The 21,415-nt window shown below is 51.7% G+C and overlaps 8 protein-coding genes across 8 annotated transcripts; 3 read left to right on the forward strand and 5 right to left on the reverse strand.

The window, feature by feature from the left end:
- Nucleotides 1-1,637: 1,637 nt before the first annotated feature.
- On the forward strand, nucleotides 1,638-1,850 carry N7468_007691 (uncharacterized protein; the record flags this gene model as incomplete). Its single annotated transcript, XM_058476987.1, has 1 exon — nucleotides 1,638-1,850. The coding sequence occupies one exon, from the start codon at nucleotides 1,638-1,640 to the stop codon at nucleotides 1,848-1,850; it is 213 nt and encodes a 70-aa protein (XP_058329877.1).
- Nucleotides 1,851-2,017: 167 nt separating this feature from the next.
- On the reverse strand, nucleotides 2,018-2,770 carry N7468_007692 (uncharacterized protein; the record flags this gene model as incomplete). The annotated part of the gene is made up of 1 exon (XM_058476988.1): nucleotides 2,018-2,770. The coding sequence occupies one exon, from the start codon at nucleotides 2,768-2,770 to the stop codon at nucleotides 2,018-2,020; it is 753 nt and encodes a 250-aa protein (XP_058329878.1).
- Nucleotides 2,771-3,633: 863 nt separating this feature from the next.
- N7468_007693 (uncharacterized protein) lies at nucleotides 3,634-4,986 on the reverse strand (the record flags this gene model as incomplete). Its single annotated transcript, XM_058476989.1, has 2 exons — nucleotides 3,634-4,257; nucleotides 4,312-4,986. The coding sequence occupies 2 exons, from the start codon at nucleotides 4,984-4,986 to the stop codon at nucleotides 3,634-3,636; spliced, it is 1,299 nt and encodes a 432-aa protein (XP_058329879.1).
- A 299-nt stretch (nucleotides 4,987-5,285) lies between these two features.
- Nucleotides 5,286-6,989, forward strand: N7468_007694 (translation initiation factor eIF2B subunit gamma; the record flags this gene model as incomplete). The annotated part of the gene is made up of 4 exons (XM_058476990.1): nucleotides 5,286-5,457; nucleotides 5,509-5,826; nucleotides 5,874-6,600; nucleotides 6,653-6,989. The coding sequence occupies 4 exons, from the start codon at nucleotides 5,286-5,288 to the stop codon at nucleotides 6,987-6,989; spliced, it is 1,554 nt and encodes a 517-aa protein (XP_058329880.1).
- Nucleotides 6,990-10,516: 3,527 nt separating this feature from the next.
- Nucleotides 10,517-12,847, forward strand: N7468_007695 (uncharacterized protein; the record flags this gene model as incomplete). Its single annotated transcript, XM_058476991.1, has 3 exons — nucleotides 10,517-11,338; nucleotides 11,538-12,743; nucleotides 12,800-12,847. 3 exons carry the CDS (start codon nucleotides 10,517-10,519, stop codon nucleotides 12,845-12,847), a joined length of 2,076 nt encoding a protein of 691 aa, XP_058329881.1.
- Nucleotides 12,848-14,957: 2,110 nt separating this feature from the next.
- N7468_007696 (uncharacterized protein) lies at nucleotides 14,958-15,459 on the reverse strand (the record flags this gene model as incomplete). Its single annotated transcript, XM_058476992.1, has 5 exons — nucleotides 14,958-15,027; nucleotides 15,105-15,175; nucleotides 15,236-15,274; nucleotides 15,358-15,393; nucleotides 15,451-15,459. 5 exons carry the CDS (start codon nucleotides 15,457-15,459, stop codon nucleotides 14,958-14,960), a joined length of 225 nt encoding a protein of 74 aa, XP_058329882.1.
- Nucleotides 15,460-16,016: 557 nt separating this feature from the next.
- N7468_007697 (MFS transporter) lies at nucleotides 16,017-17,840 on the reverse strand (the record flags this gene model as incomplete). Its single annotated transcript, XM_058476993.1, has 2 exons — nucleotides 16,017-17,191; nucleotides 17,258-17,840. The coding sequence occupies 2 exons, from the start codon at nucleotides 17,838-17,840 to the stop codon at nucleotides 16,017-16,019; spliced, it is 1,758 nt and encodes a 585-aa protein (XP_058329883.1).
- A 1,433-nt stretch (nucleotides 17,841-19,273) lies between these two features.
- N7468_007698 (elongation of very long chain fatty acids protein) lies at nucleotides 19,274-20,972 on the reverse strand (the record flags this gene model as incomplete). The annotated part of the gene is made up of 3 exons (XM_058476994.1): nucleotides 19,274-20,116; nucleotides 20,185-20,292; nucleotides 20,346-20,972. 3 exons carry the CDS (start codon nucleotides 20,970-20,972, stop codon nucleotides 19,274-19,276), a joined length of 1,578 nt encoding a protein of 525 aa, XP_058329884.1.
- Nucleotides 20,973-21,415: the final 443 nt, after the last annotated feature.

Raw genomic sequence — 21,415 nt, forward strand, 5'->3', positions numbered from 1 at the left:
ACGTCGTCGTGAGGTGGTGTATGATGCCAAGGACCCGGCGCGAGGCTATTCACGTGACAGGCCGTCTGCATCGGGTCTAGTATATCGTGGCCTGAGGCAGTTATATATTCTACATAACTAGGCCACTATACGTAACATTTTTCCTATGCTAGGTGGGGCTTTCCTTTTTGAGTCTCCGCCGCTTTTATGAGGGCGCTCAGAGTCAGGCTCACTAAGTAAATTTCAGTCCGGGACTCAGACTCACTGCCCAGGTGAGCCATCACTGATTACTCAGATACTCATTAGAGGCATCTATTGAGCACCCAGTCGATGCTCAGTCCATACCCAAATGAGCGCTTTACCCCACAGTTCTGTTTATCTTCCAACCTAATTTTTGATTGGCCTCTTTTTCAGCCTCATTTTTCACTGTGCCCGTGTTTTTTGACTTCCAATCTCTTTTCTCCACCCCGAAAAATAATGAACAGTGCACGGTGACTCGATAGTGGGAGGCTTTGGAATTCTGCCATGCACCGGCGCATGACTTACGTTTCGGCGTGACCAGTACAGTACCAATAAAGGGTCTTTGGCAGCCAATCGCACCTCAAAGTCACGCTGCTAACTACTGTCAGGCTCAGAAAGCGAAACATGATGCCTCGTATGAGAACCCTGAGAAGGCACAATACAGCGGTTACAGATAATGCTGATTTAGTTCGCCGAATACGTGGGGGTAACGGGGATCCGATTCCTATATTAATTACGTCTGCATCCTAGGGATACCCTGTCTGGCGAAGGAGATACTGCTGCATTCCGAGATGAGGAATTTTCAACACATGTGTTTCTCATTGTATACACCTGTCGCCGCTACGTATTTGGGAGCGGAAAGCTAGCAGGTGAGATAAAGTGTTCCTAAAGTTGCTGCGAATTGAGTCCAGCAATTCAAGGACTCCGAGTCGTTTAACACCAGTTCATTTTGCCCCAAAAGAAGGCAAAGAAGGGAAGGCACTGGACAAGATACGACATGTTTAGGGAAGGCGGGGAGCGCGACCTCTTCCCCTCAATGCTCCTACCAACTCAATAGTCCTTCCTCGCCGTTCGTTTTCCACTTTTCCATTCGTCCTATATCTCTATGTTGCAATATCTTTGCCCCCCTGCATTTTCGCGCGGCGGTAAAAGGGACTGGCGGTTACATACCGCATATCATTAACCCTAGACCCTCAAACAAGCCAGAACCACGCGAGGAGTTTCATGCTGGCGTACCCGCCCCTCGTACCGCGGCTAAAGCCATGAATTGATTGGATTGAGGTATTAATACTGCTCAGCAGGTGTTGGGCAAGGTCTTTGAGTGAGGCAAGGCTGACCGGTGAACGCTGACTCACTTCAGCCAGATGATTACGTCGTCCTCATGTTAAGGCCAACCAGCTTACGCTCTGAAACAAGACTGACAAACTGGGGACTTCGCGACCCTGGGCGGCGCTTAGGCAGTATGTATTATCAATAGTTCTTTCCACTTCGGTGGTATTTAAGGCTGAGCAAATCTCCCAGGCTTTCTTCTTAAATTGCTGGGAAGAGTGATTGCGACATACACGCTGGAGAACTTGACCCAAGATATTCTGCTAACCTATTATCTTGCACTTAGATATTTGAATACCTTTGCAAAAATGTCCGGAGCTCTCAAAAAATTTGGCGACAGGATTATCAATGACCCGAAACAAGTGGCAAAGCTTTTCAAAGAAGCAACCCCTGGTAGTCGACTTCTACCATCACGAAATCCTAAGAACGGTGCAGAATATCAGTGTCGTATTGACGTGGGCGAAGAAATCAAAGACAAGCCAGATTACTATAATGTGTACCTTCAAGTCAATAGTCAATAGTCAGGCACAGAGCGAGGGCCTCAAAGACTGGCTAAAGAACAACCCCCATGGAAATCTTGCAACGGCACAAATCAATCGGAAAGCTATAGACAAAGAAAGACCAGAAGAAGGCAGGCGTGTCATGTCGGAATTAATTGAACAAGCGAAGAAAAATCTTTGAACCTAGATCAGGCCTGTAATGGTGGAAATGGCCAGTCCTTCGCGGCTGCTTGAGGCGTGAGCTCTTCGCTCATTGTTTCGATATACATATTGTATAGTTCCCCGTTTGCCCTTTCTGTCGCTTCCCATCGGTCATTTGGAACCCAGCCAGCATCATCGGTGAAAAGCTGGTTCTTCACGAGATCACTCAGATAAAGCCTGTCCTCATATTGTGATTTTTGTTCATTGTGCTTTTGAAGTTCAATTTCTGATATCAGAAATGGGCAGCTTCCTGGGAGCCCCAGTAAAGACCAGTCCTGGGATAAACGAATCAAGCAATGGCGCAGGGGAACCAAGCTACCCTGGGAGAATAGCTGACAGTAAGTGAAGGGCTCCCACAACCTGGAGTCAAGTTTCATAGCATTGTAAACGCGCAGGTTATGTGCAAGGTTGGACATCTCGTAATATTTTGACCTCGAAGCCAACTCCCTCTCGTTGATAGCCTGTTCCTTTTTCTCGGAACCAAGGTCGTCGAAACCGTCCGGTAAGCTGGGTAAGTCGGGGCCAAAAGTGTAGTCCTTGGGTGGCGTAAGAAACTCGGGGAATCGAGCTTGTATGAATAAAGGACAGATCTGAGACGATTGCCAATCGATAATCCCTTCAATAAAACTAGGCTCATTTGGTGTTACAAATATATCTCCCAGATGTAAGTCGGTATGCCACATAACAGGGTCTGAAGCGCCTGTCACGCGTGGGTCATGAGACAAAATCGGTAGTACCATGTTCACTTTTTTCAGAAGACTCTCATATTCATCAATCGACTGGGATTCGTCAAAATAATGGAGTTGACGTTGAACCTCAGCTCCTGAGCTTGCAATATGAGCAAGCTCTCGCTGGACAATCGACAACGCATATTCCGAAAAGCACGCCCCTGCGATATATCAGTAGTGCTCGTCAAATGTGAGTAACATAGCACTAAAGGGGTGAATCACGTGGAATATGGCAGAGATGAAGTGGCCTGTCTTGCATAGCCGCAAGTCGCGAGCGTTTCGGGGCTTATACAAAAGCAGGAATGTGTGACAAATAACCAGTCAATGACGCCCCAGTGTGTTTCGGTCGGAGATCAAGGGGTTTAGTAGTATGCTTGCGCTCTGCCTCTTAGTATGGAAGTTTTCTAGGCTATGAGAACGAGTGTTACCTATTGGATATAGACATATCCGAAAAATCACGCCTGTACTACTTGTAATATCTACGAATAATCAAATGGGATGTATAGAACCAAGATCTATTTTTGGTCTAGAGTACAGCCTAACAAGCAGCTAGAGGTGGTGAGAGACGGTGCATTTATGATTTCATTAAACAATTTGCTCTATAGAAGTAGAGAGCGAGAGTTGCGCTGTGAATATCCTCAAGCTAGGGTTCGGTGCCACCCAGGCTAGTTCAAGCAGATATGCTCTACATGTTGGGGATATATTAAACCTGCACAGGAAAAATTGACGAGCCATGAAGGAAATAGGGGAATCGAAGATAGAAGTCGTAACACGGAACCGGGGAGGGGGAAAAGACAGGCAGTACAGGTATGGACAGGCAAGAAATTATCAAATATCAACATTAACATCGTGAAACAAGCGTGCCAAATAGTCGACTAATCATGACCGCTGACTCGGCGGCGCCAATCATCACCGACGCGAAGGACATCAACAACGTCGATACGTTTACCGATGCCTGTTGTGCCTTCTTTTTGCCACCATTTCTCGCCCTTGTCGGCAAGAGCTGATTCGTCGTCACTGTCAATGAGTCCACCACGGCCACCCTCGTCCCCGACGACGACAATCACCTGGCGAACCCAGCCTGCGATGTGCTGAACAGCATCTCCCTCGTTTCCAGTCAAAGATTCCTGAACATAGACCAGGTCCGGTGACAGGTGACGCACAAGGTGGACATAGCCGCCGGCAGAATTGAAGGGCATGATCATGCTCTCCTTCTCAACCAGAGCTTGCGCCTGGGTGTAGAGGGTTTTGAAGAAGCGGCTGGTGCCTTCGAATTCGTCGTCTGGGCGAGGCTCTGCCTGGGTCAGGTCACCACCCACCAATTCACCGGAAGAAGTTGCGTCCTCGGGTGCGATATTGGAGTAGGATGAAGCAATTGACTGTGCTGGGCGAGACATGCTGCTCTGACCAATAGCGTGTTTAAGACCAGGCGTGTAAATCAAGACGAAGATCCGACATGTTTCCAGGTCTACATGTTCTGGGAGGTGAGACAGGATGGACTAAAAGTCATCAGTATACAGACCAGAAAAACATATTAGGGCCAAGTAACTCACGGCATGCTCTGTGATGTATTCGTCGGAGTCGGAGGATATAAGTGAAGAGACAACGATTGCCACCGTCTTCTTCTTCTTGTCATATGACTGCGGACCAGGGCCACGACTTGGCAGCGCACCACTCATTGAGGGGACAGAGTCTTGCTGACTTCTCTCACGTGCCCTGGATTGAGCCTCTTCAGACCATCTCGAGTGGTCTTCAAAGTCGCCGCGGTTTTCTTCTCGAATTGATGTGAGCGCACCGCCGACAAACTGACCGGCAGCAGTGACACCTGCGACAACCCTTCGGCTCGCGCCGTCGAAAAGCTGCTGGGGACTCGGAGTGCGGCGCAACGCGCCCTGCATGCGGGCCATGAAGCTAGGATCGTATGTAGTATCGCCTGGAATCCCCTCAGCGTCGGGGGCTCGCGCAAAGTCTGATGCGCCGTAGGCTGGAGGGGGGTACCCAGCGCTGGAAGTATCGGGCGGAGGATAGTAGTTTCCGCCGTCATGGGGGCGTTCGTCGTCATCGTCACCTTCGTGTCGTTCGCTCCAGATCCATGCGGCCACACTCACAACTGCGATACCGACGGTGACCGCCAAGGGGATGTAATAGCCCAGAGCAGTTCGCTGACCGGAGGAGCTGAAGCCCGTGCCGGCTCCACCACGACGGCGACGATCCTGGGGGTAAGACATTGTGAAATGAGATCTAGAGAACGCGCATTAGAATCAATCGCGCAGGCCCAAATCACATTTCACGCTTTTGCAGAAAGGAAGTGGGGAGAGAGAAAAAGCGGAAAGATGGGGGAGGAGCCCTTGTTGTCCTCGGACAAATCGAGTGGCTGGGGTGCCGCGGTAACTAAATGACTTATTTACGCGGTGATCGACCCACTATCGACACGTGACGAAAGGCTCAAAAAAGTGGGAGTCATTCTATATTCAAACCCCGCGATCGAAAGAAAGGCTTCGGATCTTCGTTTTCCACCTTTGCTATCATGCCGCCCGTACCGCCGTCGACGGGCTTTCAGGCCATTGTCCTCTGTGGACCCGGTGTTTCTCTCAACACCTTTACGAGCTCCGGCAATATTCCCAAATGCCTTTTGCCTGTCGCAAATCGGCCGATGATCTTCTACATGCTAGACTGGCTCAGGCGATCTGGGATTCATGGTATGGAGAGAATTGATCTATTGTTTTATGTATACTAATGTAAGCCCACAGATGTCACTCTCATTACCCCTCCATCCGCCCTCGCTTCTATTCGGGCTGCTCTGCAGCAAAATCCATACCTCACAGCGCTTCCCACCCCAACCGTCATCGCCGCGGGTAACTCAGAAATGGGAACGGCCGAATTGCTGCGCCAGCCGGAAGTGCAGTCCCAAATTAAGACCGACTTCCTCCTCCTACCTTGTGACCTGGTCTGCGAAATCCCCGGCGAATCTTTACTAGAGGCATGGATGGTATCTCGAAGCACAATCCGGGAAGTGCGTAATGCCCGCGGCTCCTCTACTACCAATGGTGATGCAGGTGGCCGGGGCGGTGTTTGCGTCTTCTATCAAACCCAGGGTGAAGCTACGACTTCGTAGCCACGGCTCCTCTCGAGCAAGACGAGGCACCGGCGGTATCGCACCAAGTGGATGGCCCGTTGGCGCTTCGATATGGCCTTTCCAAGCTTGTAATGTCGGCTCCTATGAGCACTATTAGGGAACAGATTGAGGCAGATAAGGGCAGCTTCCTCGTGCGCCACTCACTGATGGAGGCTAATGCGCGAGTAAAACTTCTCACGACTTTCCGCGACGCACACCTATACGTCTTCCCTTACTGGGTCAAAGACTTGTTAGCGAAGGAAGAACGATTCGATTCGATTAGTGAGGATCTGGTTGGCTATTGGGCCAAGGCAGGATGGCAAAAAGGCTTAGGAGAAAAGCTCGGAATAGATAAGATTCTGCACCAGGAGAGCAGCAAGCTGGACAGTAGCAAACTGGACGAGAGCGCAAGCTTAGATGGTGAATCTCTCGAGGATGAGATTGATCTTCAAGACATGAGCACAACCAAGGCCGGGCCCGGTACGAACAGCCAGTCTACCGAAGTTCCGCCAATACTCGCCTATGTGCAAAAGAGTGCCGCACCATATGTTCGACGGGTCGATAGCTCTGCTGTGCTATTATCTACATCTCTCCGACTAGCTAAGCTCGAGTCCATTGAAGACGTCGGTCGCCAACATTCACCATTCGCGCACAATCAGAAGGTCGCTAACCCCGACGGTGTGGCCCAACGGTGCACTGTTACAGCAAGCGATTGCTTACTTGACCAGTACGTCTCTTGAATCTGCATAGCTTCCATCGGGCTAACACTCATCCCCCAGGAATGTTACGGTCGAGCAGTTCGCTGTGATCAAGGAGACCGTCATCGGGGCCAATGCTCATATCTCCTCCGGCGCTCGTCTCACTAGGTGCGTGGTCATGGATGGAGCTGTCATCGGTCCTCGCTCCACGCTTACTGGGTGCATCATCGGTCGCAATGCCCGTGTCGGTCGCGAGTGCCAGCTTGCCCACTGTGAGGTCCAAGATGGCCTCCTTGTCGAGGATGAGACCGAAGCTAAAAATGAGAAATTCATGGCCTTCGAGGGTCTTGACCAAGACGGCGAGGGCGAAAATTGGAAGGATGGGGGTTCTGAAGATAACGAGGATGACAATTTCTGATCAGCAGAATATCTACTAGCATTTGTGCAGCATGAGTTTAGGCCTGTCACTCGTGGCCTTGATCACAACCTTCGTATAAGGAAGAGGATCCCAAGTGGCGCCATCACTTTATGTGCCTAAACCTGAGGTTTGCAATGGGGCGGTATTGAGTCTGCTTTAGAAGCCTTGGGCTGCGGTGAGATGTTGATTACTGCAGGCAGACCAGGCACCATGTGACAGACCGATCCACCTAGGCAGTGTTATGCATGCAGTGCGCCCAAGGGTCTGGACGTTCAAAGTTGTGTATAACCGGCTTTCAAGTCAAGAAAGCATGATCGTGGTTTCCTCAAACCGACCAATAGCCAATCCACTTCCAAGCTTTTATCAGAAACCTTCCTGCCGTAATACCTGTACCATTATGAACCGTTTGAAAGTACATTTTTCGCTCAGGATCTCGAATCCATCCCTCCGAGCTATGTGTACCATGTCTTGCAAGGAGTGATTCCCGGTCGCCAATTATACAATACCTACTCGCAGGGTCCGTGCAACAGCATTGGTCCTCGAATCATTTCTCTACTGGCATCTGGTTACCCTAACCGGCGCAGATGGAGGAGTCACGGATCATGCAGGAAAACCTCACAAAGATGTATCCTTGCAGGAACTGGAATCCTGGTACCTCATTGTGGGACCGGAGAATAGTTGCCATCACTACTGTTGTTACTTGAAGAATCCTCCAGAAGCTCCGAGTCCGGTGGGACCATCTGCTCAAGGAAGTTGAGGTGGGGCCAAGCTTGGAAGGATGGTATGGGAGCTGGTTTGTGGAACAAGTGGATAATCATATGACAGTGTGGACATCTCTGTTTCTAATTTCAAATAGATGGAAGCTCAGACTAATCACGAGCCGTTGGATGGAAACAAGCTCTCCACCGTACAGAGGGCGTGTTCGACTAGCGCTCGGGGAGCAAACCTTCGAGCGCTAGCAGCCGGATCAGTATGTTTCTTGTGTAGCTACTATGCACTTTGCAATATGCATAGGGCAATCCATGGGCGAAGCCGTTCTGAATTGACTTTTGGTGGAGCAACTCGCCGTAGCGCACGAGACAATTGCCATGATTGGCCCACAGCTTCCCCGGATAAAAGGCATCAAGTGCTCTATTGGCCCGCAAGACTGTACTTGTAGTGTTTTGCCTCGGAGATAGAGCAGTTTCCGGCATTCGGCCGGATCAAACCTGCTTGGGACCTGGTGGAGACGCAGCCTGACAAAAGTGGCCGTGAACCGGAAACCTTTTGCGCTAGCCATGAACGTTTTTGCCTGTTGACTCGAAGCCTATTGGAGTAGACCAATGCGGCACGATCGCGAAGTTCTTTGAAACCCCTCATTGCGTCAACTCGGCATCGCTTTTGCAGGATTAGGCTCCAGTTTGACATTCCTGGGGGGCTGCCATCATGCCCCATGTGGCGCCGCCAGGTTAACCGTTTGCCAAGTTCCTGAAGTAAACCATCTCAAGCTCCTAGAGACTGCCCAGGTGGAGCAGATAGACGGGATTTGTCAACGGCGCCATTGTAAAAGAAAAAAAAAAACAAAGCCCGAAGGTTGGCAGTGATTCCTTCCCGTGTTGAAGATGTACTCTGCGCTTGGACCGGTTCTGTTATGGGAAGTGTCGATCCGCGCGGGAGGAGAAAATTGCAGATCGCAGTGGAGTCGTGGTTGGTGGTGATAAGGCATACTGAAGAATTCCGAGCTTTGTACTTTATCAATGATAGTGACAAGATTTCATGATACCGGGTAAATCAACCTCGCTTCTATACGAGATAAGTGCTCGAGCCGCCGCTTCCGGAGCCCACAAGGGACCAGGAACCAGCCACCGCAGAGAAGTCCCCGACACCATCTACGTCCTGGTACATCCGAGACCACTCTAACTTGAACAGGGGGGTAAGAAATATCCTGCGCTTTCCCGAAATCAGCCCAGATGGCGCTAGAGCAGATCTGATTCGATGAAGGGTCAACAGACGATCAGAGATGTACCGGGAGTACAGCCTTCAGCCTCATAGCCAAGGCCTAGAGATCTAGATATCACAGGGGATCGCAGGGGATCGCAGGGGTTCTGGGGTAGTCCGGGCTGAAGCTGCTGTGTTCTTATCCCGGGTCCACCTCACCGGGAGCCAGCAAGGTTGCAGTCTGTAACGGGACCTTATGGAGCATGGAGGGGTTGTTTTATCGTTTATCCATGGAACCGGCTGGAAATTCCCCTCGAGAGCCCCAGATCACAAACCTTGGAATTCCCGGTTCACCTCAGCTACTGATAGTCGTCCTATGTTGCTATAAGCTTGAAAAAGGATACAAACCATTTAATGTGTCAGGATAGATCGCACGTGCAGAGGCGCACGGAGCGCTGTGTTTCGCCGGAATTGTGCCCGGGAGAGTCGAGGGTTAGCGTTGCACTTTTGACGAGTTTTTTGATTTTTCCTTTTTTTTTCTTTTTTTTTTTGCCCTTTTGTTTCTTTGCCGCGATTCCATCAGAAGTCAAGAATCCTTTGGCCCGAGCTGATGCAAGTACTTTGGGGAGCGAAAGGCTAAGGGTCCCCGGAGAGGGCTGGCTGTTGCTGTTTTGGCTGTTTTGGGTCTACTGGTTTAGGGGGATTTAGGGGGGACCCGCACGGTCATTGGATGTGCCCCTTTCAATGGATCGGTTTGCATAGGGAGGGGGAGGGAAAGGAGTTCATGGGAATGGACATGACAGGAAATGGCGAAGACTAGACCAGAATCTGTAGAATCAGAAGAACGAGAGCTCCAACCAGAACGTAGCGACTTCCGCCTGATTCCACCTTAAACCGCGTCAACTCAAGCCAACTGCCAAAATCTCCCCAGTCCGATCTGCCGCGTTCCCCCCTTCCCCTTCCCTCTCTCACTCTCTCCATCTTCTCTTCTCTTCTCATCCCCCTTTCCCCCAACACCCCAGGTAATAGGTAACTCGTTAAGTTACTTCTCCTGGTTTCTTTTTGTTCCCGTTCTTCCTTTCTTGTATATTGTCGACTGCCACCCCCTCCCCCCTTCTTTTCGAGCTCGCCTGGTTTCGAGTTCCTGCATTCCCGTTATTGGCATCCAGCGTCCCCTTTTTCTTTCTCTTTTGCCTTAATCGCTGTACCACTATAAGTTTTCATGTCTTCATTTTAAGAACTCAAGAACAGGTACGATCTCCGTTGCCCCCTGGACGCGTTGCTCTTCCCGCTTCCCCTAAACATCGTGAAACAATCCTCCCCTCAAAAAGGGGACCGCAATCAACTCGGATCACTTGTCCATTCCTGAATGACCCTCGTTCGCTCGTTTCCTTCTATGGCCGTCCTGAAATCATCGTCAAGCTTTGTTCCCACTAACGGTTCGTCTTGACAGCACCTGTGTTCTTCGACAGGCCACCAGCAAATACTTCCCCCTCCCCCGTTTCATCCGTCCTGGAATAATTCACGACCCCACGAGTCACCTTATCGAGACCCTCCCCGACACGGAGACTCGTGATTGTGCTCCTGCAGCCCTGGCCGAGAGAAACAATATGGCTGCGTTGGTTCAAACCATCCCGCAACAGAGTGGCACGGTTCCTGTGCTCCAGACGCGTCCTTCTTCCTCATCGGGCACTTTCGCCTCCTCCCACAACTCCGGTCCTCGATATCAGAATATGTCGTGGACTTCTTTTAATGCTGGCAACTCGGGGAGTTATCGATCCGGTCACCAGGTTGTGGCTCCATACGCATTTCCACCTAACGTGACCCACACGCCAAATCATCAACATCGCCAGTCGTGGTCCCCATCCCCACATCTCCGCCCGGAGCACCGTACTTTCTCTGCTCCTCAGGGAACATCAGGCCCCCATCCCGGGTCGATTCCTCGAGGCGCCCATGCTGCAGCTGGCTCTGTATCAAACTCGTCTTCATCGAATTCGTCTTTCCGCTCCCACGTCTCAAAGGATGATAGTGCAATTCCATCCCGTCAATCACGACCCGATCACCCCCTCCGTCCCCTTTCCACTGCCAATCTTCCTCCTGTCATGACCGCATCTTCCTCGGCCAGTCCGGCCAAACCATCTCCCAATCGCTATCGCCGCTCAAATCAGCGGGACGGCGCCCGCTCACAATCTCCTGCCCCCTCAACTCCTACGAATGTCGATGATCAGACTCCAGCCTCTCTGACACGGCCTGTTTTACGACCGAATGGCCACACGCGCGTCTCGAGTGTAGATGATTCTTCTCACCTCGAAAGGCAACCTCCGGACACAGCTAAGCGATACCGCCGACGAAGCATGGGCAACATGGATCCAGGGTCTTACCCGGACCTTCAGCTTCAAATGCCCCCCACAAGCCCCCCCGCAGACTGGCTCGTATGACTTTATCTCTTTCGACTCGTCACCTCGTCCTCGGTCTGCCAATTCGCGTCGTGAAAGTTCAGGGAGTATCCACTCAACACATTCGTCTGCATCATCGGTGAGTAGACTCATCCAACATCTACATATTTATCCGTCATTTTCCTTCATGAGAAGGTGTGAACCAAGACTGAATGTTGGCTGACCTTTCAATTAGGCTCGAGGTCCGTCACCTGATCCTACCCCTGCAAGCAAGCCCGAAGAAAAGCGAGCGGCCAAGCCTTCGCCGTTGTCGCAGCCCGCGACCTCCCCCGAATCTCCATCGACCGAAGCCGATACGAAAACGCTCGCATCCCCCACACCTGATTCTCCGGCAGCGAAACGTTTGGCTGAACTCAAGAACGATGCTGGCAAGCGCCCCGGTAAATCACGTTTGCGTCGTGCCTTCTCCTTTGGAAGTGCATCAGAGCTCCTTAAAGCTACTTCGCAGAGCAAACGAGAAGCAATTGCAGCGGAAAAGGCTCGCAAGGAGGCGCTGCGTGAGGAACTCGGCGATGAGCAGGCCGCCATTGCGGAACAACAAGAAGCAAGCGGATTGGGAGAGAGTATCTATAGCCACCAGGGCAACTTCTTTACTGGATCTACAGATGCCCTCTCGATTTCCTCCACCGCATCCTCCGCTTCCATGATGCTTCGAAAAATGGGCAAGGGCATGAAGAAGGGCACTCGGTCTTTGGTCGGCATGTTCCGCCCGAAGTCAATTGCCAGCATTAATGAAGCAGAAGCTCAAGCCACGGATACGGCCGCACCACAGATATCCGTCGTTAATGTCGAAGCAGACCGGGAAAGTGTTGCTGTCAACCCCGACCCACAGGATATGCCTCGTGGAGGTACTGTGTTCCCCAAGGTGGAACTTGGAGCCGACGTGCGACGGTCCGCTTCTATCCGTGAGGCCGAAAGAGTCACCGCGGATCCTTCTCGATCGCGTAAGAGCATCGTAGGAGGGGACCATGAGCGAGCGGAGGTCTTGTCCCATATGCGACGTGGCATCCTGAAGAAAACCAATTCCGACGGATCTGTTCCCGTCGCTCTAATCGGTGGCAATGATTCCCCGCATTCGAGTGCTCCAGCCACCCCGGATGAGACATCCCGACAGAGTCCTCGTCCCACTGAACAGGTAACAATTGCCGGCGAAGATTACTTCCTTTCAACCGGTGGGCGCTACACCTCAACGGATGCTAAGAGTGCTCCAATCACCCCTCAGACGGTAGGCGGACGAAATATTGTGTTTAGTCCTCGTATCCAATTCCACGAGACATGGCCCAGTGGCGAGTATGATCGTCGCGGGGAGATTGCGACTTGCAATCGTCTCACCCCCCTGCTGGCTCAGCAGATCCGTGAGGAAATCAACAACTTTAAGATGGTAAGTTCTTTCGAGGGTTAGGTTATGGTGATGTCATGACACTGACTCGGATATAGGAAATGGAGGTTCACGAAAACTCCAAGATTTACACGCACTTCATTTGATTTTGGTCGGGATTGCTTTGCGTGGCTTTCTCGGGTCGAGTTAAAGCTTTGCATGTTTGTCCATAGATCTGCATAAACTTCGGCGACCTGGGGGTGTTTGACTTTTATTCTCGTGTATCGAAGCGCGAACGTCCAATTTTCACTCTCTGGATCATGAACCATGGGCTTGTTTCTTTTTTTTTTCACATTGTCGGTTCGGCCATTTTACCCTCGCGGACTCGCTCTGATCTCCTATCTCCCTCTCATGTGGTCATTGTCAGATGCCCCATGCTAAACCAAAACGGTGCGGCTCGTCTCGAAAAAAAAAAAGGATCCTGAGGATATCCCCCACTTGCCCATGCCTGAGCCTATCTTTCGGGGTCTCTTGCCCCTGGCGTTGATTTAATGAATTTCCCCTGCTTACACCCATGGGCGCAAATTCCAGTTTCTGATCAATTTTTCTTCTCATATTCTGTCATTTCCGCATGCATTGAAACCATTGTCATCGAGTATTGGGAGCGTGGGCACTTTTGGGCAGTTAATTTTTTTTTTTCTTTACTTTTTTTTTTTCTTTTTCATTTCGCCTTGTTGTCTTCTAGCACATCATTACTCGGTCATGTCTGGGCCTCATTTCTTTTCATTTATCCTTATTTGATTTGTGTGAATGACATCAAACCTCGACATCTCTCATATATCTTGGTATTCTGTCGTTTGCCCTCGCCCGGACTCGTTCGATAAGTGTGCTCTAGTGGAGGTTATCTCAATAATGCAGCTCTATGAAATCCTCTATCAGACGGAATGGCTCGTAGTTACTCGCTAAGATGGTCTCTTTGTAACACCGGTAGCCGTAGGGGGCATGAAAGCGCCACTAATTATGGCGATGTAGGGCTTACCGTACGCCAAGTACGCTCTTGTCATTCCGAACAATAAAACTCTAAGAATAGGTATCCCCTTTGAGATCGGGGTTGTTGGGTCTTTCGTCTTTGACTCGAGGCCCTTTTAGTTGTTCTTTCCGATGCTTCGATCCTTGAAAGGCACGACGAATCAAAAGAATCTCAAAATCCCTAACATTGGGTATTTATATGCTCATCTACGCTCCACCACTTGGCTGTGAGAGCATTCATTTAGGCCAACGCTCCGGATTGTTGTGAACTAACCCATATATTTCAGGAATACACCTACGGAATGCCATCCGAGCAGCCTGGTCCGAAGTTTGTGAATATCAGGCTCCAGCCGCGAGACGCTGGCCTGGATGATTTGGAGTTACTCCACGCGATCAGAAGCAAAATCCAAGCATGCCAATATACTCTTGATGCGCGCCCCCTGATGAATTGGCACACCTTTTGCATTTCTGTCGCCGTTCCCGGCGATCGAAGCTCCTACCACGGCATGGCTCTCGTGACTCTGGATCGGTGGATCGAACACTACAAAAGTGATGGATTGCCATTCCGACGTGGTCTGGTATTTCCCCCGTCCTAGCCAGGCTGTGCACAGGCTGGCCTCGGTGCCTTTTTCTAGACCACTTGGCGATTACCCTTCCACCGAACGATTTAGTAGTTATTTATATCTGGTCACTCATTTTGACCCATATGGGAGAATTGTCTACCACTAGTAGATATACTTTTTAGGATTGCCTCGGCTAGGCCAGTACATGTTCTACTTTGTTTATGTTGCAGTCGGGCCTGCTATACAAGCATTTGGACTGTTCTAAGATCAATAAAATCATTGGGTTGTCATTGCAGCTCTCTAGTACCTACTGGTAAATGACCCAATTGGCGTTTGGTTCCCCCGGGGACTACCACGGTTAGTTCTATACTTCTAGTCGTCGTAGATATCAGGCCCAGATGGCCCGTGCCCTAACTTGGACTTCAGTAAACTACAGCTTAGAGAAATTTGGAGGGAAGGAACGGTGAAGGGCGGCGCGAAGGCAGTGTCTACATTGAATAGAGCGCTCGATCTCCTACGTTCTCCTACACCTGCGTAGTTACCTACGCCCCATTCTCTGTAAGCTGACTTGTGACGTTGGCTGGTCTTCTTTCGCCTTCTCACTCCTCGTAAAAACACCATGAAGTATTTCCCATCCCATAACACCGTAAACGCTGACATTTCCCCATGCGGCAAGTCGGACATCTTAGGCAGTCACGCCAGGGAAGCAGTCGCCCAGGCCTTTATTATGCTTGTTGGAGGCGTGCTCGGTGAGACTATTTGCCGCCACAATTCCGCCGTTAGTAGTCGTTGGGCCCCGGTGGGAGCACGAGCGATCAGAGAGGTCACGTACGCAGGAGCCTTAGTGGTCTGGAGGAAGGTTTGGCGGCAGACCTGGCACATGATGCTCATGGCTTTCTGGTTCTAGACAAGGACATGATCGTGAGCAACCGCATGCCTAAGCGCGAGGCTCCAGAGACTTACCGATTTGATCTGCGAGGTTGGTCCGGTCTTCGTTTGCTTCTGTGAGGGTGGAGAGAATGTATTTAGGGGGCTGTTCAGAGTCCAGCGCTGGAGGATTGCGCCTGTTGCTCAATAGGACTTACTGCGTTGCGCTCACGCTTCTGGTTGGCCTTGGCTCCCTGTGGGGAGGGTTAGTGGTGGATGCGACAAGACGAGCATGGGCGGGGAAGCCGTACGTTACCCATGGTGAATTATCGCCGGTGAGAATCGAGAATGGACGAGGGGATGAGAAGGGGAAAAGCGGCGATTGCGACTGCGACTGCGAGAAAATTTGTTTTGGCGGGAGTCGCCCGCCAATCACACCCCGCGCTATTTTGTTGCCTCCGCGTTACTTCTCCTGTAGGCACTGTCTTTGCCTGAGCAGCGGTGCTATGATAGGGGCGATCTTGCTCGATTTTTGAAACCTGATGTTATCTCAAATGAAGTCAGCTGGCTAGGACGATCGAGGGAAGTTACATCGGTCAACTCCAGGGTGTCTGAACAGAAGCCATTTTGCGATGCGGAAGTCACTGGGTACTACTAATATGGGAACAGGTGGGAACTGATAACTTGCGAAATAATCCAATAATTTATTATGCTGTATTAATACGATCGTAAAAGGTCATGGTAAGTTCTCATCATATCGCCATCAATGCATCGGACACCGCCGCCACGCCAACATCTATGTAAAAAAAAAAAGAAGAAATAAGAACAACAGGTTCCGCTTTGTATCGTGGATCTCCGTATCGTGCATACTCAACGCTCATTGCTCAAAAGTAGGCTCCTCCGACTCAGCGAACTTACTCAGAGAGCGCAGACGAGCACCATAGATGTAAAGCAGCCATATGCCCACGATACCGATAACACTCAGGCCACCCAGAACGCTAGTTCCGCGCGCAACCCCCAAATTTCCGAACAGAGGGTGCGCGAACAGGATGCTTCCGCAAGCCAGTGCACTCCGGAAGAAGTCATTGGCCGCAAACAAACTCGCCGCGTACTTGGGGTAACTCAGGGGGATGTAGACGAAGAGACACTGCATCACAACGAACACAGTCCCGCCGTAGATGGTGATGCCGATGGTGGGCACAATCCAGTGGATGGACGCATTGGCTGTCCACGCGAAGAGGAACAGGCCCACCGTGGGGCCAACGGCCGCGGGAAGTGCTGGGATAAGTCGGTCTTCGTGGACAGGGAATCCAAACTTGGCAATCCGCGGCCCTTGGTAGAAGTATAGGTAGGACATGTAGGACAGAATACCCAAGATGCAGGCCACCAAGATGCACAGGAAGACGAGGCCCACCTGTCCGAGGCTCATTCCATAGTCGACGGGGTAGACCAACGGGAAAACCTCGAAGAAGGAATAGTAGATGCCGTAGATGATAGCGGTGTAAACCTGGACGAACAGCACGGCTGGATCCTTGATGGTGATCTCCATTGGCTTGAGCAGGGCGTCGATGGCCACCTCGGAAACTTTCAAATTGCGCTGGTCGATCTCGGACTGCGACATGAACCGATCTGTGTTGTAGATCTTCCGCAGACGATGTGCCCGGCGAAGCAGAATCGTCGGCGTGCTAGTCTCGGGTAGGAAAAGCAACATCACGATGAACACGGGGGCCGATGCCCAGACCGACTCATACAACGACCAATGCCAGTTCTCGACGGGAACAGCAAATCCACTGAGGAGCGGGGCCAGGGCTGGGCCACAGTAGGCGGCGGATACCCAGGCCATCATGGCGTATGGCAGAGCGTTCAAGCTATACATATCACCGATCGACGCGCCTCCCGAGGCGAGACAAGGAGAACCAAAGAAGCCTTGCAGGAAACGAAGCACCAGCAAGCCAGGGAAGTTGTTGACAAGGGCCGTGGGGATCGAAATAATCACAAAGAGGAACATTGTGACAATGTAGACGGGGTTCCGGCCGATGACAGGGATTTCGCCTAATGAACGCAGTCGGTCAGTCAACTTGCTCCGGGATTATCATCCGTTCTCGCGGGGGGACCAACCTAGAGGAGAAAAAAACAATGGGCCCAATCCGTAGGCGAGCACGTAGAGGGCAAGTCCTAAAGAAACGACCACCTCGCCGACGTGGAAGATTTCCATGATATCTTGTTCCGAGCTTGTGTAGATCGAGGATGTCATGTATACAACGAACGTGTACAGACAGATAATGCTCGTGATAAGCGCTCTCTTGACGTTTCCCCAGTTATGAGGATTCTCGACATCATCTGTGTAGTACCAATCCACCAGGATTGTGCCGTCTCTGGTCTTCCGCGGGGCGACGGGGATCGACTGGACCTTTTCGAGCTCGATCGCATTAGCCTCGAGTCGATCTTCCGCATTTAATGTCGGGGTGCGGCTGATCTCTGTGTCCCGGTTGCTACTTGATTCACTGCGGTCGAAGGATTGGTGTTCGCGGTCTGCGGGCTTTTCAGAGCCATTCTTCGCGCCGTCGAGGCTGTGCAGCATCTGAACCCATGTTTCCGGTAGCTGGAATCCGGGCTTTTCCTCGGGATATTGCAGATATTTGTTGTTGGTCAAATATCGAATGATCTGCCCTATCGGGGCTTCTCGAATAACAGCGTCCATTGACAATTAAGTGTGTTCGGATTAAGTCTTCTCCCGAAAGGCTGCCCCCAAGATTTCACCGAGGATGACTTGATTATACTCGATTTGTATATGGGAATATGCTTTACATCATGGAAGGTGTGAGGAGTGTATTATATAGCTCTGGGTGCGCGTACTTGACAGTCTTGACAGGGAGGAATTCTAAACTCCGCTGCAGGGCTTTAGGATCAAACACCGTGATGACTATTGACTACTGCAAATCGATCTCGATGATTACAGTGGGGCATAGGCCAATCAGGCGGAGATTTGATAGTCTGATGTTATAAATCATCCGAAGATCTTTCAATTGACACCGGCCCCGCCCAGAGAAGATCCAGGACTGTGATTGGTGGACCAAGTGCCCCATGGGGGACCCGGTCGGACGTGATTGGTCGTCAAAAAGCAACCCTTGGAAAAGCGGTTAATAATCAGATGAGTGACAACCTTGGAACTCTTTTCTGCGAGCTTCGTTTCCTGGCCTCAGGCGACAGACCATTCCTGTTTGGGAGCGCGCAGGCCTTGGTGCCATGGCTCGGCGGGATGATTCATCCGTCTCCACCAGGACATAGGTGGCTTACCTCCGTCAGCCCTGGAGCAAGAGAGCCCAGACGGAAAACGACTTGCATTAAGACCGTTGAGACAATGACTTGCGTCCGTGATTGGCTGGACCCCGTTCGATTTGAATTGCGACAGGGCTTGGTAATCCAGGGATGGGCCATATTCTATTATTAATGTACACCGGACTCTCGTAGTTACGGGCTATGCTCCGGACGGACAGCTGCGATACCCACGCGGGCTTGGTGGCGTCTGACAGGTGGGAGGTCGAGGCTGCGGTCTCGAGGATTTTCGTCATATCTTCGACCCGAATTTGAAATTTCCCTTCGGTAGCACTCTCCAGACTAAGTAATCTAGGTTCCAAAGACTTCGTGTATCTTCCATTGGTAAAGCTAATTGCTACTCATTGTTTTCGCTAGGTTGAGGATTGTCGCTATTGATAATATACATTGGGTCATGCCAAGGATCACTGGACAGGACTGCGAAAGCCATTCCTCCCAGAAGACCCCTTCCACCCCATGAACCACCAAGTCCGCCTCTGCATTATGTCGAGCAAGTATTCGTTAATCCTCGGCACGATCCACGCTGGCGCTAGAAATGCCGATTTTCCAAGCCATCTCCATGCGATCTGGCCATCCACACCTCGTCCATCACGAGAATGGGCCGATTCCATGAGGGGATCGGCGCGATCGAGGGGTTTCGCAGGGTCTGCATGCGTTGCAGACCTGGCGTGAATTTGATCAGAATCATCGCGTCCCCCGCGATCCCCCGCGCAAACGAATGACTGTTGTGCCGGATGAAACGCCAAGAACTCCAGAAGTATGCCGCGAAATTATTCATATTGCCTCATCTCCACGTTGTCACGCGCCTCTATCCAGGACCCCGAACGGATTCTGTCCCTTGGCCTCGGGGACAGCCGAGGGGGCATCACGCTCCTCAACGGTCTGCTTCTTGGCTCCTTTCCTCGCAGGAACCTTGGAGAAGCCCTCCTCAGACTCCGACGGAGGGCCGGAAGCCGCCTTAGCCTTGCTGGCAGCAGATGAGCGAGTGCGCATAGGGGAATCCTGGGTGTTCTGCTTCTCGGCGACCTTCTTGACGTAAGCGCGAATGACCTCATCATCGGTGCTGACCTCGCTAGCCTCGGTCTGAATAGCCGCACGCTGGATCTCACGGCTCACTCCCTTCAGAGCATCCATACCGGCCTTCTCCGCGGCTTCCATGTGAGTGGACTGCTTGACACCAGGGTCCTTGCGTTTCAGGTAGGAGCGGACAAAGAAGCGCACGAACAGATAGGTCAGGGGCAGCAGGTACGAGACGTTCAGCCAAATGGCGAAGGCTTGGCCGGTAGTGTCCACGCATGGCACCATTTCCTGGGTGTACCCGGTCGGCGGACTGGGCACGGCACCGCCAACGTTTCCGGCAATTCCATCTGCGCCAGCAGCACGGAAGGCCAGCTTCTTCAACCATGGCACTACACCAGCATCGGCAGAGGGGGCGGACGCGGGGTTTGCGGCGGGAATGGCATGGGACAAGTGACGAAGGGCAGGACTGCCGACGGGATAGGGCACGGTATACTCGACGAATAAGTAGGCAGCGGCCATGTTGGTTCCGAAGATGAACTGGGTGATCTGCATCGAGGTCAAGCTTCGCTTGATGGCGTTAGGCACGCGAATGTGCAACGCAGTGAAGGTGTAGTAGGTATACTAGAATCGGGAGATAAGAAGTGAGTACTCGAGACACTCGTCCAAGGTGACGGGGGGAAAATCCATACCATCATCGCGTGAATTCCCGAGTTGACCAGGGCGAAAATCCAGATGGGAGCTGCCATATAACGGATACCAGCCCACATGCACATCATGGCACCGGCATGGTGATAGGTCTGCAGAGTAGAGCTCTTCTTCCCTTGGCCAGGATGATCGCGGTGTCAATCACCTCGTAGAACTTGGAGAGGTAGAAGATCCAGCCGAAGTATGCCAGACCCTGGTTCCAGAGTCGGCCAGCGTCCGTCGGGTCAGGCACTCCGTTGGCCAGCTGGTAGGCAGGGTTGGGAATTGACCACTGGTCGGTGAGAGAGCTGTAGGTCGCCGCGTTGCCGTAGCCGCGCGGGCCGTTGATCTTGCAGAGCGCGTCCACTACTCCGACCAAGCCGTTGGGTTCATCGCGATCGGGCAGCGAGTTGCTGAAGGCCTGGAACATGCCAATAAAGGTCCACGCCGAGTAGACGGCCAGGAAGACATTGTGCAGAACCACAAGCAGCTTGAACAGGCGCGAGTGGCTGAAGGCATAGGGTTTGTAGCCGCGGCTCTTGTTGATGCGATTGACCAGGACCACGGTGACGGCATAGACGCTGGCGATGGTGACTGGGACGCGGACATCTAGGACCTTGTGGAAGAGATCATGGGGAATGTTGAAGGGCTGCTTCCAGCTGAACTCCGACACATGCGGTGCTGGAACGGTGACGGGCAGCTCTGCCGGAGGGAAGCTGAGCAGCGATACAGGAGGCAGGCCGATGCGAACAGTGGCCGGCCCAAACTGGGAGGGCACATTGAAATCATACATGATGTGCAAGAAACCTTCACCCAGAGACACAAGGCCAGAGATGGGGAGGGAAAGAATTGCAGCTATCCAGAAGGGAGCTCCACTTTTTAAAAAAATATGCCTTATCGGGCGGGTGGAACCCTCCTCCTGGTTTTTGTTGGGACACTTAAGTTGGGAGAGCCGAGGCCGAGGACTCATTGGGGCAAAATCCTACTGCGTACTTTTGGCCAATGTTGCCTATTTTGGCTAATGACGAAATCTTCGAGCTCTTTTTTTGTTGTCTGTACTCCGCATTCACCTATCATAAATCCCTTTGCAGACCTATATGTACGGAGTACACGGCACTGCTTCTATTAAGGGGCTAGGCACGAGAACAGGCACGCGCCAGGCACGCGACGCGCTAAAAGCTTTGGCGGCTGTCACCTCCGTGTACAAATTAAGACGGCACCTTCAACCAATGTTGG

This window comes from Penicillium chermesinum (assembly GCF_028974085.1).
Source record: "Penicillium chermesinum strain IBT 19713 chromosome Unknown utg000005l:1.0-4115287.0:1.0-4118363.0, whole genome shotgun sequence".
Classification (NCBI taxonomy): Eukaryota; Fungi; Ascomycota; class Eurotiomycetes; order Eurotiales; family Aspergillaceae; genus Penicillium; species Penicillium chermesinum.